Source organism: Pyrgilauda ruficollis, unplaced genomic scaffold (assembly GCF_017590135.1).
Source record: "Pyrgilauda ruficollis isolate IOZ18807 unplaced genomic scaffold, ASM1759013v1 scaffold11, whole genome shotgun sequence".
NCBI lineage: Eukaryota > Metazoa > Chordata > Aves > Passeriformes > Passeridae > Pyrgilauda > Pyrgilauda ruficollis.
The window spans coordinates 2796639-2815200 of NW_024509210.1; the positions used below are offsets into that span (position 1 = coordinate 2796639).

General features: G+C 41.5%; 1 protein-coding gene across 1 annotated transcript in view; it reads left to right on the top strand.

The window, feature by feature from the left end:
* Positions 1-2484: 2484 nt before the first annotated feature.
* The window catches only part of RTKN2 (rhotekin 2), a 44744-nt gene continuing 28666 nt past the window's right edge, over positions 2485-18562 (top strand). The window contains exons 1-4 of the mRNA XM_041476375.1: positions 2485-2519; positions 10449-10533; positions 16233-16432; positions 18213-18271. Coding sequence (XP_041332309.1) covers positions 2485-2519; positions 10449-10533; positions 16233-16432; positions 18213-18271 — 379 coding nt within the window. The remainder of the gene's footprint in view (positions 2520-10448; positions 10534-16232; positions 16433-18212; positions 18272-18562) is intronic.

The window sequence follows — 18562 nt, forward strand, 5'->3', positions numbered from 1 at the left end:
GAGAACATGAATCTATGTGTTGAGTTTGTGACTGTTGGTGCTAGTTAGTTGTTGCTTTCTCCTCCTTTTGAGTGGCACTCCAATCTGAATGTCAGCCTTCCATCTTTTGAAATCGTACATGAAGTCAAGGCAATGTTTTCAAGTGAGTTGTCACCGCCTCAAGAGAGGCACCATGCTGCAAGACTGCCCTTGCTCCTGCAGCAGCTTATCCTGCCTGGTTTGCAGTCAGCTTCCAGCCTTCCTTCAGGCTCTCCAAACTCATTATTGTCCTGATAGGAAACCCTGGGCTGGAGCTGACTCCAGAAAGTTGTTGAGCTTTCCTCTTCTCTACCCATACTGTTGCATGCTCTTATGGGAAAATAGAGAATAAAGGGTTCTCTTATGGGTTGATTTGCACCATTTAGTCCATACATGGTGGGAGTTCTCAGGTGTGAGAAATGGCTGTGAGCATATCTTCCAAGAGACAGGAGAAGACAGGCTGTGGGGAGAAGTGTCAGCAGGAGATATGGCTGGAACTTCAGCCATTTTGATTCTTCTTCCAAAAGAGTGACTTCAATTAGTTAGGAGGATAAAGTAAATGTAACTATCACCTCTTGAGAGGACAAGCTGGGGGGATTTACCTTCCATCCAAGTGACTCTTTACTGTGCTTATCTTGAAAGGGAAGAGGAACATACTAAGTTTCCAGTGCCTCTTCTTCAGAGGTCCGAAGTCTAAGCTCTGAGTTGTAACATTCCTGAGAATAAACGAGCCTTTTAACAAAGCCATTTCACTTCTGCTCCTCATGTAAGCAGCCACAGTGCAGCAGCACCTCTGTCTACAGCACTGGGACTGTCAAGATGAGGATTACGTAGTTTAGCAGCACCTCTGTCTACAGCTGGGACTGTCAGGATGAGGATTACGTATCTTTAAGATCAAAATACATTGCTGATGGTAATCTCTTACTAAAGCTAAGATGTGAGGATTACGTAGTTTTAAGATCAAAATACATTGCTGATGGTAATCTCTTACTAAAGCTAAGATGTTTTTGGGAGGACTGCTTTTTAACGTGGCTGATAGTAAAGCCCAGGTAATGGAAGAGAAGAATCCAGAGCTCATCCCATTTCAGTTTTAGTTTATTTGAAAATGTTGCTTGTTCCCATGTTCTGGCCAGGTAATGCTATCACATAATCTGAAATGGATTTGTGATCCGCAGGAAGGGACAGCACAAGCAAAGAAGTTTCCACATAACCTCTGGCCATATAAACAAATCAACTGCACAAAGCCCACAGTTCTTCCATCACTGGTCTTTCTGAAAATTAAAATATCAATATGAATGATGATAGGTTTTTGCAAAATCACGTGTCCACTGAAGTTTCAATTAGCAGAACAATTGCCAAGTGCTGGTTGGAATGAAGCATTGGAAAGACAGAACCTCAGAAGGTATTTATGGTCCTTTCAACTCAAATTCAATTTCATTTCAAATTACAATTCAATTTCAAATGTCCTTTAGGCATTTTCTGTATTTAGATAAGAATTTTTAAATCATTAAGAAAATACCATTACATTTCCTATGTAATATCCATACTAATATGACTTGCAATTATTTGATTTAATTTTCTTAAGTAAACTCTCAAATTCATGTCAATTTCTATAGCCAGGGACTTCAATGCCACTGAGAATTTGCCATGTTGTTTCTGGTTCCTACTGGCATGGGCTGCTTGGTCTTTGCTGTCACATATCAACAGTCTTAACATATGATTTTTAAGGACCACTACATTTGGGACACTTTTCTATACATGATAATGCAGTAACTCAGAAGGAACACAAAAGAAGAGTATACTGAAAAATACCCAGACTGGGAAGCATACAGTAAACAGCAGTTCTTTCAAAAGGAGGAAAATCAAACCAAAACAAGAGGAAGGGAATAAAATGTCAGTTTGGGCAATAAAAGGTATTTTATTCTCTGTTTACTATTATACAGTGGTAATAAATTCAAACCAACAGGGAAACCTTAGCTTGCATTCAGAAGAATACTGACAAAACTTAGTAGAATGCTACAAACTTTTCTGTAGCTTGAGTGTAGTAATTTCTATTCCCTGAGAAAATTAGGCTCTGCAGATTTTCACATTGATGTCATATATTAAATGATTCCATATATTCAATTCCCTTCTGCTCAGGGTACCTGCATCCCAAGTATCACATAGGGACACAGCAGACAGTTCAGATGTGTTTAATGTCATCTGAAAGTATATTGATTTTATTGGATGCTTAGGGACAATTCTGTTCCTTCACACTCTTTTCTCTTTTTTCTGATATTCATGTGAGCAGTTCACTTTCACATTTGCATTACATGTAAAGGTCTGGGGGATCAGCTGTTGCTGTCCTGGAAGGGCTGGAGGCTTCTGCTGGGTAGAACTCTGAATGGGGGGATAAATGAGCCTTTCAGAGTTACTGGAGAGGGGCTCACTTAAGCCAACAGGTTTCCTGTATGATAAAGAGCGGACATGATCTACAAGAGAGGGACAAACTTAGAAGAAAAGTACAGAGCACTCATTAGTTCCTACATGGTAGTGAGATGAAAGAGCCTGGTTTTCTCCAGTGTTTTAGCATTGCTGGTAACATGCAGTTTTCAGATTGCGGCCAAGCAGTGCTCAAACTGGGCAGGAAAAATGATATGGCTGCACAGCTGTTCTGGAGTCCTTTGCCTCTTCTGCAGCAGGTTGCATGTGGCAAGGACAGAAATCTGTTAGATGGGGTGAAATTCACCTGAGCATGAAAGCAAGGCAATTGTTTGTCTCTTGTTGCAGCCCTGCTCTTCTCTAAATGCTACTCACTACAGAAGTGTTAGGCAGTGTCTTGCTGCAGAAATGGTCCTCTGTTTACATCTGGTATTTTGTGCCAAATGGCTTATGTTAAAGCAATGTCTTGTGTAGTGCAAACTGAGGTGAGTTTGTTGTCCTTCAAAGGACAATTTAATTTATGTTGTTATAATGAATGCTACCCTTTGCAATTGCTAAATCTGCTGTGTTCAGAGTAAGGTGCTGGACTGTCTTTAATCCCACTTTGAAGGCCCTGCTGTGAGCATGCAAGAAGGTTTGTCAAATGGTTTTATGCACAAAGGAGCTTCTTCTCAAAAGAAGGCTCTGAAGTCAATGACATGTTCTTATTCACAGGAGCTAAAAATTGCAGTGAACTAAAGATATGTATGCAGGTAGCAAACAAATAAACAAGCTGTGCTCTAGAAAATGTAACAGATATGCATCCTTGGAAAATTTGAATAAATAAAAGGTACAGTCCTTGGGAAATACTGTGCTCCTGCCACTGCCACATGTGCAGTGAAACATAGATATATTTACAATTTGAAAGCTAGGTAAAAGTGAATAGGTAAAAAGATTCCTGAAAACAGATGTTTTCACATCCACATCTATCTCTCAGGCAGCAGGTCTGGAAGGCTGTGTGACCAGACACTTCTAGCTCCATCTGAGGCTGGGAACTGAAAGAACATGCGTTCGCCAAAGGAGAAAAATGTATTGGGCCATGGTGTTTTCTATCTTTTCCTCAAATTTCTTGCCCCCAGATGGCTGCTAACTTTATATAATTTGCAGCCAAGGATCCTCCCACAAGGAGCAGGAACAGAGCCCAAACTGATCTCATCCAAATGGGGCTTGGTTCCATCTCCAAACTGATTCATGCCTATGCTAAACTCAGGTGAGCCTTCCCAGCATGCAAAATTCCCATGCAGTTTCTCTCCAAGGCTTCAGTGAAAGCTGCAGTGCTACCTGTGATTAGAGTCCCTTTGCCTGTTCTCTTTTGAAACATTTTATCCCAAACTCAGGCTTTTTGGTTAGATCAGTAAATTTAGTTTGGAAATGCCCAGAGGTGAAGCCATTAGTAACAAGAGAATGATTCATTCCTTACAAAAACCTGATGCCTCAGAGGCACAGCCTGGAGAAGCTTGTTTGCCATGGATGACTTTCTAGCCATCTATTGAGATGACTGCCGCTAAAGTACACTTGGTGGCACTTGGTAAACCTGTGGGAGGATGGATCATAATAAAATAAGAGATAGTGCTGAAGGCAATCTCACCCCTGAGGAGTTGCAGCTGTACTAATTACCAAAGATTAGGAGCAGGCCTGCCCTTAATAGGGCACAGCTGTGTCCAATTAAGGCCTACCCTTAATAGGCCACAGCTATACCCAATAAGGATGGGTGTTAGAAAAGAGTGGGTTAGCGCCTCAGGGGGGAGCTGGAGGCTGTGCTGTGAGGGGAAAGGGGCAGGGGGTTGTGTGAGGGACTGTGAGGGTGGGTGTGTACTGTGAGGGACAGTAAGGGTGGGTGAGTATGTGCCGTGAGGGACAGTAAGGGTGGGGATGTGCCAGGAGGGACCGTAAGGGTAAGTGAGTACGTTCTGTGAGGGTCAGTAAGGGTCAGGCAGTCGAAGGAGTCAGCCGGCCGTGCAGAAGAATGAGAGGAGTCAGCATTGTCCGTGAGAGCTCACAGAGAAGGTATGAAGGTTTTACAGTAAGGTAACGACATAAACCATTATGGTGCCAAAGATGTATGAAACTTATTACCTCTAAAATTGTCTAAGAAGTTCTCCACCAACCTAGCAATGTCATGTCATAAGATAATTTGAAAGGAATGCCTAAAAAATTATGTGACTAGGGTGGTAATGAGAAAAACCTGTTCAGATTAGTAGTGTGTGTACTGCCTGCATGAAAGCTGCCAATGAAGTTCTGGGTGCTTCAGTGCCTGGTGGTGCCAAGTGGCTGTTTAAATCCATTCAGCAAGAGCGTGTTCTTGTCTGTGTAGCAGGCAGCTGTAGCAACAGACGTGTGAAGGACACAAAAGTGTGAGAGAGATGGACTTTTGGAGAGAGGCTTTAGGCAAAGGGCAGATGAGGAGCAGCAGCCTACTTGTATCTTTCAAAGCTCCCTCCTGGCCTGGTGTTTTAAAGATGGAAGTTAATACACTTCTGAAGGGGGCTGTATGACAGGGCAGGGGTATATTTTAAAAAAATAAGACTGTGTTGTGAGTGTCCACACTATCAAATAAACTAAGAAAAAATGGTCTTCATGTTAGGTGGTGGCTTGCTTTTGCTGGTGTTTTCTCTCACAAAATATAATGCTATGTAAGCAGGGTGGCTTAGTGTTGCAGAGATTGTTTATGGACAGGGAAGACATTCCTGAACAGAGAAGGAATAAAAGAAAGCAGAGATTTTAATTTGTTGGTTAAAACAGCCTTAGCGCACAAACACTGTTATCAAAAAAGTATCTGGGGATTATCTTGAACAGGTGTCCCTCTGTATCAGACTTGGATAACTTCCCCTCTGGATCTGCATTTACTTCTTAAAGAACCTGTTATAAAAAATGCAGTTGCTGTTTGTTGGTTTTTCTTTAAACATCCTGATTGCTTTTTGATGACACTGTACAAACACAGTGTTAGAAACAAATGCTAGAAATAGCTTCCTAGAACTCAAACTGATTTTTAGATAAGAAAGTAAACATGTGCATGTGTGCAAGTCATGTATGAATCTAGGCAGAACTAGTTATTTTTATTCTTCTAGATGAAATTGTCTGTAAAAACATGAGGTGCTATTTATTGTTACCATAATTTTAATTTAAAATTCACTTCAGTGACATGAAGTGTTGTCTTAGCTCATTTAACAGGCTGTGAAATGGTTAGAAGGATGATAGAAATGTCTGACAAACCAACCTCAGGTAAAATGTAGTTACTCATATTTGCTACTCAACCCCCAATTTTTCATAATGATGAGTAAAAATGGGTCATCTTGTTAGGCAAAAAATATTAGCATTAGCAAGAAATGTTTCCCTCTCACATTGAGGAGAACACATGCACAGCCCAGTTTCATCCCCTCCCCATGGTTTGGCTTTAAGGGGAACTGGAGTAGGGGAAAAAATAATCTGGGCTGGTTTCCTTCAGTGCAGCTGTGGTAAGCTTGAAGAGAGGGTGTGCTGCACATCACCTCAGCCATGGGGTGTCCACAGGGTCCTTTGCAGCAAACTTCTCCCCCTGCATCCTTCTACCCTACGAAAATGATACCCTAGTTCCTCCTACATGTAAATGGACAATTTCGATCCAACACCACAGTGATTCCACAAAAAAGCATCATTTGTGTAAAGATGTAATCTGGCTCTGGGCTTATTCCCCAGGAACAGCCTTACATCCCTGCTGGAGTCCTAGTACTGGCTGTGATGTGACAAATGTTTTTGTTGTATTATGGCTCTTTTGAGGTTTCAAGGAGTCAAGTTATTTCACAGTGGTATTGCACTCTGAGGGGCAGAGGAAGAGACTGGATTTAGAGAGAAGTTTGGTGGAGGCACAGCAACTAGGGGTGCTGAGAATAGAAAAACTATCTGGCAGTTCTAAAGACTTAAATCCTTTTATTCCTTTGGATGTATTTCTTTAATCTAAGCACTTGAGTGGATGAACTGTTCAATATTTATTCAGTATCTATTTCTGTAAGAAACAGGCCATAATTTGCAAGCCAGATTTTTCTTAAGGACCAGAGGCTTAAAACCTCTGATAGAAATTTCCAGCCAGAAATGGTTATTATGTTGCACACATCAATAAATATATTGATAGTAATGTGACTTTTTTTACTGTGCTTTACTGTTATTTCATATTTTCATGAAATAACATTTACCTTAATACTTCTTGCTTTGGCTCACTTTTTCTTGGCCTGATCTGTATGACAAATGCCCATTTATGCAGCTGAAATCCAACTCAGGACAAAAAAATGCAGAAAAACTACAGCTTGTGGCAAGGCAGGAAAAACTAAGGAGCTGCAGATGGTCATAGCCCCAAGTGTGATTGGGAAAATTATTGAGACAAACCATTCTTGTACGAATGAAAAACATTTCTTATGGCAAAATGAGAGTTTGCAGTGAAGTGCAGATCGTTATCCATGCTCCTTTGAATATCCTCCCTGAGACTGGATCAAAACAATCCAAATAGTATGTGAGATGCAAAGAAGTTAATTTATACTGGGCTACCGTGCCTCAGTTATTGTGCCAGCTGTCACCTCGAGATGTGCAGTGGTAAGGGTGAGTCACTCTTTACTTCCTTAGCAATGCTGCAGTACAGGGGGAACTTGAGTGCAGGTGCCTGCACAGAGGGCAGCTAATGTTGCTTGGTCTCCAGAGCACACTGCTTTGCTGTTTTTCTCTCCCTAGGTACCTATATTCCAGTACTTGGAAAAATCAGACTAAACTACAAACTTGCTTCAGGTGGAGATTGTTTCCAAGTATTGTGTTCTGCAGAGATAGTCTGCATTGTTTGGGAAAAACAAAGAGGCCATCTGCAAATACTTAGCCTGGATCTACCTTCAGAAAAAAAAATATGCCAGTCCCAAGAGCTGACTGGAGAATTACTCCTTTTACCTGGGTGACTGCTATCAGAAGTGGGCTTACATCTGCTCTCACAGCAATAGGTGGAAGTCCTCTCTCTATCAAAAGGAAGGTGATTTTCTGACATTATTTTCTCATATAGGAATTTATATTTTTTATAGTCTCAGTGCACTTATTCTCCATTTCAGGTTCAAAGTGGTAATCCATTAAATGATCCAGTGACTTGTCACTTGCCTGTACAAGATCAATTGGGAAAAAGCCTAACAGGCCTAACCCTGAAACCAGAACACGGAGTGCCCAGTTAGATTCTCCCATGACACAAACTGGTGATTTCACCAGCACACTGCCTAGCAAACATTGGGATGCAGCTGTCTCAGATGGATATTTTATACACCAAATGCTACCCTGCAGTAAATGCCCAAGAAATCAGACCAGGACTCTGTAACCAACAGAGGAATCCTGGTAAAAGGCATGGTAAAGAAGTGTAGAATCTCTAGGAAACCCTCCTTGTATGGAATGTCCCCATAATGTGGAACTGAAAGGACCTATCTGGGTTTAAACAGCAATGTTATTTTTGTGTGACCATTTCTCTGTGTGTATAAGTGTCCCCCTATTAGCAAAGGATCCAAGCAGCCAATTTCAATCACCTTTGATTTTGAAAGGAATTAAAGATAACTCATTCTTTCAAGTGCTGTAAAGATAGAAAGTGGACTAGAAAAGACAGACCACATAAATTTTGAAATTTAGGGAAAGGCTGCAAAACTTTTGCTTTATTAAACCCTATGTGTCCACATTGTCTTCTCAGCTGGAGAAAGACTTCTAGTGAAGCTCTCAGTCACCTGTGAGGATCCTTGTCCAACAGGATGCTTCTGATGGGCTTGATTCTGCACCTGTGTGGGAACCACGAGTGAATTGGCTTCAAAACCAATGTCCCTGATCTCCCAAGCAGAAACAGAAGAATACATGTGACTGGTATACCTCAGTTATACCCTAGTCACTCATCCACTGTCCTGGGCAACTTTAGGACACAGAGGGTGATCAAACTAGTTTAAAGTCATGCAATGTTTAGTTTGATTGTGAGGGTTTTCATGTTTGATCTCAGCAACTGTTTCCCAAATTCATGTGGGGATGGATTTTATGTAACTTACTGTTTCTGTTATAAAAATGTATTTTGAGTGCATTTATCTCATATGGTGATTCAAAAAGGCTACATTTATTTAATCTGAAGGCATTTCAATATAGGATTGACATCAGGAATACTGGGAGGAGTCTGTTTCTGGTCTCTTATCTGGAAAAAGGAAAAATAATTCCTTGTATGTTCTGAATCTTCTACAGTTTCTTTTAGAAATTCTACAGGAACAGGCAATGATGAACAAAATAGTTCATTGAAGCACCTTGGTATCAATGTTTAGTTGATGGCATCATACAGAGATGTGATCCTGGTGCCATTGGGAGCACTATAGCAGTTGAAGGACAACTGCAGAATATTAAAAAAAAAAAAAACTTGAGCAGAAGATGGACAAGCTGTCAGGGTAAAATTAATCTGAGAACATCTGAAATAGTAAGAGTTTATTCTAAGCTGTTCTGGTCTCTCTGTCTAATTATCCCAGGAAGAAAAGGGTGATACATCCTAGCTGACTTAGGCACCTGCATATTATAGGGTGACATCTTCAACGACGGGCTCCATGACTGCCTTAGAGAAGGAACCTATTTCACACTGCTCAGTTAGCTAAGATGAAGCCTATAACATTTTCTCTTACCATAACTTTCATCATTACAGGGTTAAGCTTTAGCTCACTGTCAGACAGATGATTAATTTTCACCTTATCCAATCAAAACTGAACCCAAAGTGCATTGCAATAAGGTAGTTACCCATATTTAATTTGTTTGTAGGACTACATGTTGCCTTTCTGCTCAGCTAAGAGATGGAAAGACTTTCAACTGACCTCAGCAGGCTGAAATAAAGAAATGAGTTCCTGAGGCTCCAGTAAGTGGTCAGGTAAACACCTTAAATTCCAGTCTCTGCCCATTTCACCAGTCTATAGTGGTCACATACCATGGCAATCAAAGCCAGTGGCAATCAATGGGAACAGTTTGCTCTTCAGTGTAAAATTAAATAAGTAGTCAGTTATAAAAAGCCTTTGCAAATTCTTTCCCACGTGTCCAGTACAAATCTTCCTAGATTTTCATTTAGGATAAATCTGAAGAGGAATTGAGTGCATTTCTACTGGCATACTGATGATATTCAAGGAGTAGGTGTAGCAAGCTGTGGGAACTAAGAAATTAAGAAAAATACTGCAGTGCTGTCAAGAGTAGGTGTAGACACTTTGTACCTGCTAAACCAAAATGATGGGCCTAACATTTAAAATAATATGCTGATCTAACACTTGAGCAGAACAGAGATTTAGATAGACAATGATCTTTTCTCTGCTATCCAGTTTCCCTAATACTAGAAGGAAGCCAAATGCTTTGCAATGCAAATCAAATGCCAAATAAAAGGATGGTGTGATTCATCTGAGAAAAATGTTTCACTTAAGAAACCCCAGAAGGCAGGATATAGATCCCCTGTTTAATTCACCCTACCCCCTTCTGACTTCTCTGCACTAGCAGCAGTGACTGTGCAGGATTTTTCTTGTTTTGTAGGTTGTGCCTTTGGGTTTTTTTGCCATTCAGTGGAGGTTTGTCTGGAGAAAAAACATGGTTACAATGCTTCCCTTTTTTGTTGCTGTCTGCTCCATTTACTCTTCAGTTAGGGAGCAAGCAGAATAGTTAGTTACTAGTTAAATCTCAAATCTCTGGATAATCTAGATGGCATAAGCTTTCTTCATTTCAAGTTAGTTTGTGTGCCGTAACAGCAGAAGAGCCTTGTTGGAGCTAGACATGAAGTGTGGAAAGAACATCTCACCTTGCTCTAAAACTGTAGAAATGCCTTTTAAAGTCTCAGTCTCACATTCCTTTAAAAGCTAATACTAGAAGTGTGGTGAAATGTCTCATTTTTTAATTAAGCATCTGACAGATCTACTGAATTATGAAGCCTGATTTTATAATAATAAAACCTAATGTCTCTAGAAAATGAATGCAACGGAGGACTGAAGCAGGTGCAAGAATGTGAGAAGCCAGACTTTGCAGAAACATGTTCCTAATGTACTGGAAAATTGGACATTGGAACCAGCTGAAGAGCAGGTATGCAGTGAGCTTGAGAAGATCCTATTCATGTTGCTTAGGGCTGAGTCATACACATTTAACTGCCACTGATTTCTTAAGAGCTCCAATTCAAGTCACTGTCTGTAGGAGCATGTAAGGGCTGCAGGCACAGGCTCTTTATGCTACTAGCAGTCACATTTTTGGGACTTTATTAAGACTCAGATTTGCTGAACAGACTGTACTGCAAAACCATGCTAATTAGCATCTAAAATTCTTGGACAACTGCCACAGATTCCTGGGAACTGTCTACACCACCAGCAAAATTGTTTTAGAGATGCTGATTGCCTGAAATAATTTGGGGCATAACTTTTGCAGTGATTTTTATTGTATCCATGTAGTCATCCTGGCTATTGACAAACTCTGTTGTACCTGAGAGCTGTTCTCAGGGGTCTTGGAGGCAGTGCTTCTCCAAAGGCTGAACCAGTGGGTTTGTTCTAGAGTCTAACCTGAACTGCTTGGGATGATGCTGGATAGGAAGTGTTTCAGTGTGTCTTTTTCACCAATTTTCTGTGGTAGGGCACTCTTTGATGAGTTGGTGAAGGGATGTTAGCAAGGCAGAGTCACAGTAATTAATTCCTTATTTGTTTATCTCTGCAATAAGATTATAATTTCCAGCTGCTCCCACAGTTTACATCAAACTCAAAGAGTTTCAGCCATTCAGTCAAGGCTGTAGCCTCACTCACCTTGGGTCAAGCACTGATTCAATGATAATATGGTACAGTCAACCTGAGACTTTTACTATTTGGTTCAATTCCAATCTGTAATGTGTTACTGTTTCTAGTTTACTTCTGTAGCCTAGAAAATGACCTGTAGATTTTTGAGGCTCAATTCCCATCCCTGAGTGATTTAGGAGAGGCCAGACCCCACTTTAAGAGATAAGCCATACTGTAAAGCAAAAGGGCACTCTGATCTGTCATCTCATGTTCTCCCCTCATTTGGTGGATTGCTTTTGCTGTATCCAAAATCCTGAACTCTGCAGCAGAGACAGGAGCCTAAGGCTTATCCTGGGTGCATGAAGCACTGGGATTAGGTGGAGATTTCCCTTTAAACCTTCCTCAAACTCACTCTTAGATTTATTGGCTGTCCATACGCAGCTCTAAGTATCTTACCTTGATTAAGCAGAAGCCTTTTGGCTCCCTGATGGGATTTCTCCACTGAACAAACTGGACAAAGTCTTTTTGAGAAAGTCACAGTACCTAAAGAACAGGAGGGAGTATCCAAACAACAGGAAAAAATATGGCATCCATAAATAGATAACCTGGGGTAGTATTATGAAGCAGAGTGATGCAGACTCCCCAGGCAGGTGCAAGAGGGAGCCCTTTATTGCAAAAACCAGGCCTTTTAAAGCAGTTAGTCCTTTATCAGTTACATTCCAATTAAGCACAACAAATGTAGTTCAACCAACCGCCATAAACCACAATATGAACACGTAATGGTTATATAATTTGTTTTTCTACCTCTAGTTCAGCTGAGTCACTTTCCCATAGTCCTTTTCTGCTCAGCTGATGTAACAGGCCTGAGCCATGGCTTTCAAGGGTAACAAGGCCCTTATTTTCTAAGGTTTTACCTATATGCAACAGGGGTAGATCTTCCCAATTGTGACATGTGCCCTGTCAGTGGTATGCAGAGGATTTCAGGATGGCATGAAGGTATTTAGCGGATATCTGAATGCCCTAAGAAACATGGACCAAGATGGAGACAGGAACTCCAGAACTGCTGCCTCTGCCATCTGTGCCTCCAGGTGGGATGAGCACTCTGGAGGGAAGCAGAGCTCCCTGTCCTCTGCCTTGCACCAAGGAATACATACTTTTGGTACAGAAGTTCATGATTTTCCTTCAAGGCTAGCCCGCTGTGTTTGTGCCCCAGTTGTAAATGTCAGGGGTCCAGTTGAACTGCTGAGCACCTTTGTGAAATCCTGATGAAGCAATGATGCTTTAAAAATTTTCCCTTCTAACTGCATTTTCTTATATTTTAAATAAGCATATGTTAGCCTGGAGACTTCTGTCTTCTGTAGAAAGCTGTTAGCAACACTGTATATCTCACTCGTTCCAACACGTTTTGCTTCCCACAAATGTTGACAACCCTGTGCAAAGCAATGAGGATCTGTGCTTCTGACCATCACCTGTCAAAGAGGAATTCAGAGAGGAAAGCCAAGAAATCAGGGATGAGGAATGGATGGGAGACACTATTTGGCTCATTTGTTTCCTCTGCCGAAGACAAACAGAGCTGCAAAACTGGCAGCAGAAGAGGGAGAGATGACTCCCATTCCTCTCCAGTCAAACTAGTGAATAATTAATGCACTTTTACTCAGTATATAACAGTATACTTTTAACAATATGCGCTACTAGTGCAGCTATTGAAGTGCCATCGTATTCAAGATGCATAATTAGAGTAACTGCAGGAGCCCAAGAACACGGTTAAAAATTCAAGGCACGCTTTGGAGCAGCACTGGTTGCTGCTATGAGCTGCTCCCGGTAAGAGCACTCATCAGGAAGAGGCCGCACCGGCCTGTGTCAGAAAAGTAACTTAACGGGGAAGAAAGAAGCCAAGACAAGTCCTGTCCTGGCCTTTATTACTGGCACTCGCTGTTGTGGCCGTACATGAGGGGGTTAGCGCTGCCGCCAGCAGCACTCGGCGGGCCCGAAGCTCTCAGGGCCGAGCCGGCGCCGCCGTCCCGCGGGGCGCTGCTGGGCCGGGGGCGGGGCGGCCGCGGCCGTTGTCGGGGCGGGAGGTTTGAACGGCGGCGCCGCCGAGGAGGATGAGGATGATGAGGCGGCAGCAGCCCGGCGGGCCGGGCGCCGCGGGGCCGGTGAGTGCCGGGCCGGCAGGGCAGACCGGGCCCGGGGGCGGTGTGGCGGGCGGTGCCCGGGGGCGGGAGCTGCGCTGTCTCCGAGCTCGGGTGGCGGCGGTGCAGCCGCGCTCCTGAGGGAGCTCGCCGGGGGACGCGGCGGCCGCCCCGGCAGAGCTGCTGCTCTGGGCCGGGCCGACCGGGGCCTCCCACTCACCCTCCTCTCTGCAGGCTCTCGGAGCTGCTCCCTTGCACTTACTTAATCTTTCAGCATCCTTGCATCTCTTTACTCTTTCTTGGTTTTCCGATTCGTGAGGGTTTTTTTACACCTCGAGTTGGTTCAAAACCCAAATAAGTTGAGCTCGGGAGTGTCTGTGAAACTGTGGCTGTCGCTTGCAGCAAATGCTCTTTGTATTTCTAACTGCAAAATGCCCAAGCTGGTGTCTTGACTTCATAGCCCCTGTTTTAGAAGAGTTTCAGCCCTTCAATCAAGGCTGTAGCTTGACTACTGGCTACTTGCTTACTTTAAAAAGATACACTATACTTATGGGGCTTAGAGTTTTAGGGTTTGGAGTTTTAGTGTTTAGGTGTAAACCACTGTGGCAGTAAATCAGAAGTGTACCTTGGAATAAGACTGTGAACCTGTGACGAAGTTACCAATTAAATGAAGTAAAATTTCTACCTGTCCTACCTTCAGCAGTATCCGTATAATTTTTGTCAGCTGTTATTTTTGTTTGTTTTGTGACTGAATTACTTTTCTAATACTAGAAATTTCTTATACTAAGTAGACTTAGGTGGGGAATACCAAGACACTTTTTAGAAGCATTGCTTAGGTAGCTCCTGAGTGTGGGGCTGAAAATCCCAGCAGCTGTTAATAGTCTTGTCTGGATTGTGCTGCCGTTGGCGGGGGAAGGATGGACCTCACAAGGGAAACGGTGTGTTAGTAGACAGCATATGGCAATGCACTGCTGTGTCATTCCTCCAAGTCCAGATGGTGTGCCTGTATTTTTAGACAGAATGGAGGGGGGGGAAACTGACCAATCTCTTTTGGTAGGCACAAAGAACTTTATACGTTCCCAAATCAGGCTGCTAAATCCTTCCTTCAGATGAGAGTTATATAGTGTGCTTATTTAAGCTACGGACCAACAACCACCTACTGCTAGTCCAGAATATTTTATGTGAATCTGGCTGAGATGTAGTGTGGACTGAATACTTTGTGCAGTTCTTGAAAACCAGTATGGATACATGCAGATGCCCCAAATAGGAGTGTTTATTTCCCCACTGTAGTTCTGTAACAGGTGATAGATGTGCAGAGGAGCCAGGGCAGTGCAGAGGCCTACGGTCTTGGGAATTATTAGAGGGAAGTAGGATGTCATTCTTTGGAGCTTTGTAGCAGCTGATTTATTAGTTTAGGTTCAGAGAATAAGTAATTATTTCTTAGGGACAGGTGTGGGCCTTGCTTAGGTTTTCATAGCCATGTAAAATTTGACTCAGAAGAAAAGAAGATGGATGAAAGCTATTTATTGCTTTTTTTTTCTTAATTTTCTTTTATGGGATGAATCCTAAGAAAAAGTGTGAATAAAGATGCAGGTGCTGAGAATGCAAAGGTGTTGTTGCCCTGCTTTATCCCCTTCTGACTGGATTGAAACTTTAAAAAACAAATCTGTGAGGGTTAAAAATTGGATAGTCCGTGGTGCCATATGGGGTCCCAGGCTTTCATATATCACTGTAGAGAATACCAGCAGAACTTTTATGGAAAACATCTCTGATGTGAGCTTTGGGAGCTATTTACCACCAAGCAACCATGAACTTGTTAATTCCAGAGGTAGTAGAGGCACTCTTGTTTAGTAATGAGAAAGCGTCACTCTTCACTGGCCTGCAAAGGATTTGCAATGCAACCCTGCAATACCATGAAACATTCTGTTATTCACTCTGTTCTTCACACGTCAGAAATATTTGGTTTGGCCAGGGACAGCCACATAAACCAGGTAATGTGTATCAGCCATCAGTGGCATCTAGCAGGCCTTTGGGAGACAGCAGTCTGTGGTCCTTCACCTTAATTATTTCCTGGCCTGGTGTGGATTGACCTCTTTGAAGTCGCAAGTGAGGAATAATGCACATTTATAAATGTTTTCTGTGAAACAGGCAGGAAAAAGTTGACTTCTCAGCAGTTTTTATAAAACCTTAAAAGCCCCCAAAAACACAGTGAAGGTGAATTCCAGTGACTTGCCAGCCATGTTTAGTTTACTTCACTGTTTGAATGAAAAGTGTGCCTGACATGATGCCTGCATAGTCTTGAAGCCACCACAGCTGTCTGACTTTTCAGTTCATGGCCTGATGCAGTTGAGTATTGGGATCAGTCTCCTTTTTTTTTTGCTTCTGCTGTTACCTGAATTTCTTATCAGCCATAAGAGAAAAAAACCCAGATTTTCTTCACTTTTTTAAAGACCGCTGAAGAGGTGATGAGATTGAGTTTCTGCTTTAAAATATTTCAGACATTTTCTTCAGTTTAAAGTTTATTTTAATAGGGATCACTGTTAGAAGTGGGTTGTTAATTTGTAAGCTTTGCTCAGCTAGCCCTCTCTCGGACCATATGTTATTATTCTGTGAATGATACATGGAGGCACATAAATTTTTAGTAACTTTCAGATGGTACAGTGAGTTAATCTTGGTTTGGAATTTGCATGTATAATGGATATAGTAAATCTGTTTTGTCCCATGTTTTACTCATTTGTTCCTGAAGAGAGAACTACCATTCTGCATTCAGTAAGTGTTGCAATAGCTGTGCATAATTAAAACCTAGAGTTCTCTATCCCAACTGCAGAGGATGTAAAAAATTGAGAATACTCTTAGTTTTTTGTTTAATCCTTTGGTTTTTTTGCGTATCTAGGAATGCGACATCCAAGAGAAGATCAGCTTTGAGGTCCGCATGCGAGAAGGGATCTGCAAGCTGCTGGCAGCGAGCACGCAGAAGGAGCAGCTCCTGCGCGCCGTGAAGAGCCTGATGGTTTGCAACGCTCGCATCCGGGCCTACAGGGCACAGCTGCAGGGCCGGAACGGGGAGCCCGGCCCGGGCAGGGCTGAGGAGCAGTGAGTAACAGCTCAAATTCAGAGGGGGCACGATGAAGCTGGCATTTACGTACATGAATTTTTAGCAGTCTGTCTAGGAATGTGGATTTAAATCCTTCCTTATCTCCTAAACATAAATTACTGCTGCCTTAAAGCATTACTTTATAAAAGAATTCCTTTATCTTCTTTTTGCTTTAGAAAATCAAATGCAAGTCATATTTTCCAGGGTAGATTTTATTTTTGACATTAATTTAGGATCAAGTAAAACAACGGACGTATTTTCTTGATTACCCTTAGGGTACAAAAAGGTACCTAGCCAAGTCTGATGGGACAAAACAAAGCTATCCAAGACAGAATACAGCTATTTGTATTTTTCATTCTTTCTATTGTTATCAAGGGTCCTTTAATAATGGCCCCATCATGGTTAATTGGTACCCTCTGCTGGCCACTTTTGCTAACTACAGCGAAGTGATACATGTAACACTCAATGGGAAGAAAAGTACAAAATATTCTCGCAGTTTAGCTCTCGAAGGAGCTAAAGTATGTGTGCTTTATTTGAATAATGTTACAAAGTTTTGGTCTAAATGGAATTTTTTTGGGAAGCAATGTTGAGAATCGTGGTGCAGAGGCACTGTTGTTCTCAGGTGAGTAATTTATTGAAATATTATATTGCAGTTTAGTGTAGAAAGTCTTTGAGTACGTGCTTGGCTCCAGTTAATTGTATCTGTAGTAGGTGTTCCACTACTTTTTGGTTTCAGAAATGTTCCCCTCTAGGAGAAATGTGTTGGAGGAAAGAGCAGTGTTTTCTGTCCACTATTCTGAAGCTGATTTTGAAAGCTAGCATATAATGTGTGGTATTCTCTATTAATTGCATTTGTATTGCTTTTTCCTAACAAAATAAGACATTTTGTAGTGATTAATCTTTTATTTATGTTTTTAGGGTGGAATAATATCAAGCGTGTATGTGTGCTGATTTACTCAACTCCTTGTCTTTAATGTCAGTGAGCACAGAATGGTGATGGCACGTGTCCCAAACAGGGCAGGGATATTTGGAGATGTATCTGAACAGTTGTATTGTGTACTTGATTTGTGACTGCCATGCATTGCTTGCATTTCTGTCTTCAGGGGTATTTGAGATGTCTGTGGAGGTCATTAGAAGAGATGCATGCTAAAGAGTTATTTCTCTATCATTTAAATTGTATCTTTGGTAGTTGATAGTCCGTTTGGAGATCTTTTCTTTTGACATTTGCTTCAGACTGGAATTTGTTTAAGGCTTAATCGTGGCAGAGAGAAAATTCTAGTGTTTTCTAGGGTCTATCATCTGTGAGTTCTAGAGGTATTCTAACTGTCTCTGGAAGTCATTATACTGGTAGTAGCTAAAAATTTTCATTTATTAATAGAGGAGGAGGCAATTCTTTAAACAATAATAGAACCAATTAAGTAAGTTGCATCTTCATTGACATGTACAGAAGGGAAAAGTTGATAATGTATTTGATCCTCTTGCAGCTGGAAAAGACAAGGATGATGAATCTGCTTGGCTTTTAATACTCTGGTTACCTATGCTTTGGAGTAAAGTCTTCCAGGGAATTTTTAAAAATGGTCATGTACCTTCCTTCCAGATTATGCTTAAGAAATTAATGACTCATATCTTAAACCAGAGGTACCAAAATTAACTTTAAAGAAAAGCATTTGAAATGAGCTACAATATGAAAATCCTGACACTTCTTAGTGTTTAAAGGGTTGAGTTTTAGATATCTAAATGCACAGATCTCAAATATCTTTTTTCTTTTCTTTTTTGGAGGTCTTCAGAAAATGGGACAAAAGATCGGATGGCATGCAGAGCAAAGGTTGCTATATCAAGTAAGAGGCTGGGTAGTCACTTAATTATAGAAGCTAATTAGCTGGACAGTGTTTTGTAATACAAACTATGCAGAAAAGATTGTATTTTAAAAGTGTATATGTGGTTCAGAGGCATCCATCCTCTAATGCTGCAAGGGGACTTGTGCTTAAGTTACACATGGGCCTTTGAAGATCCCACCCTCTATTTCCATTTTACTCACAGGGCATTCCACAGAGGGAAATACTTCTTTTCTGTTTGCCACTAAACACTGAATGCATTTCAAAGCTAAATAAGAGTGAGTGAGCTGAAAA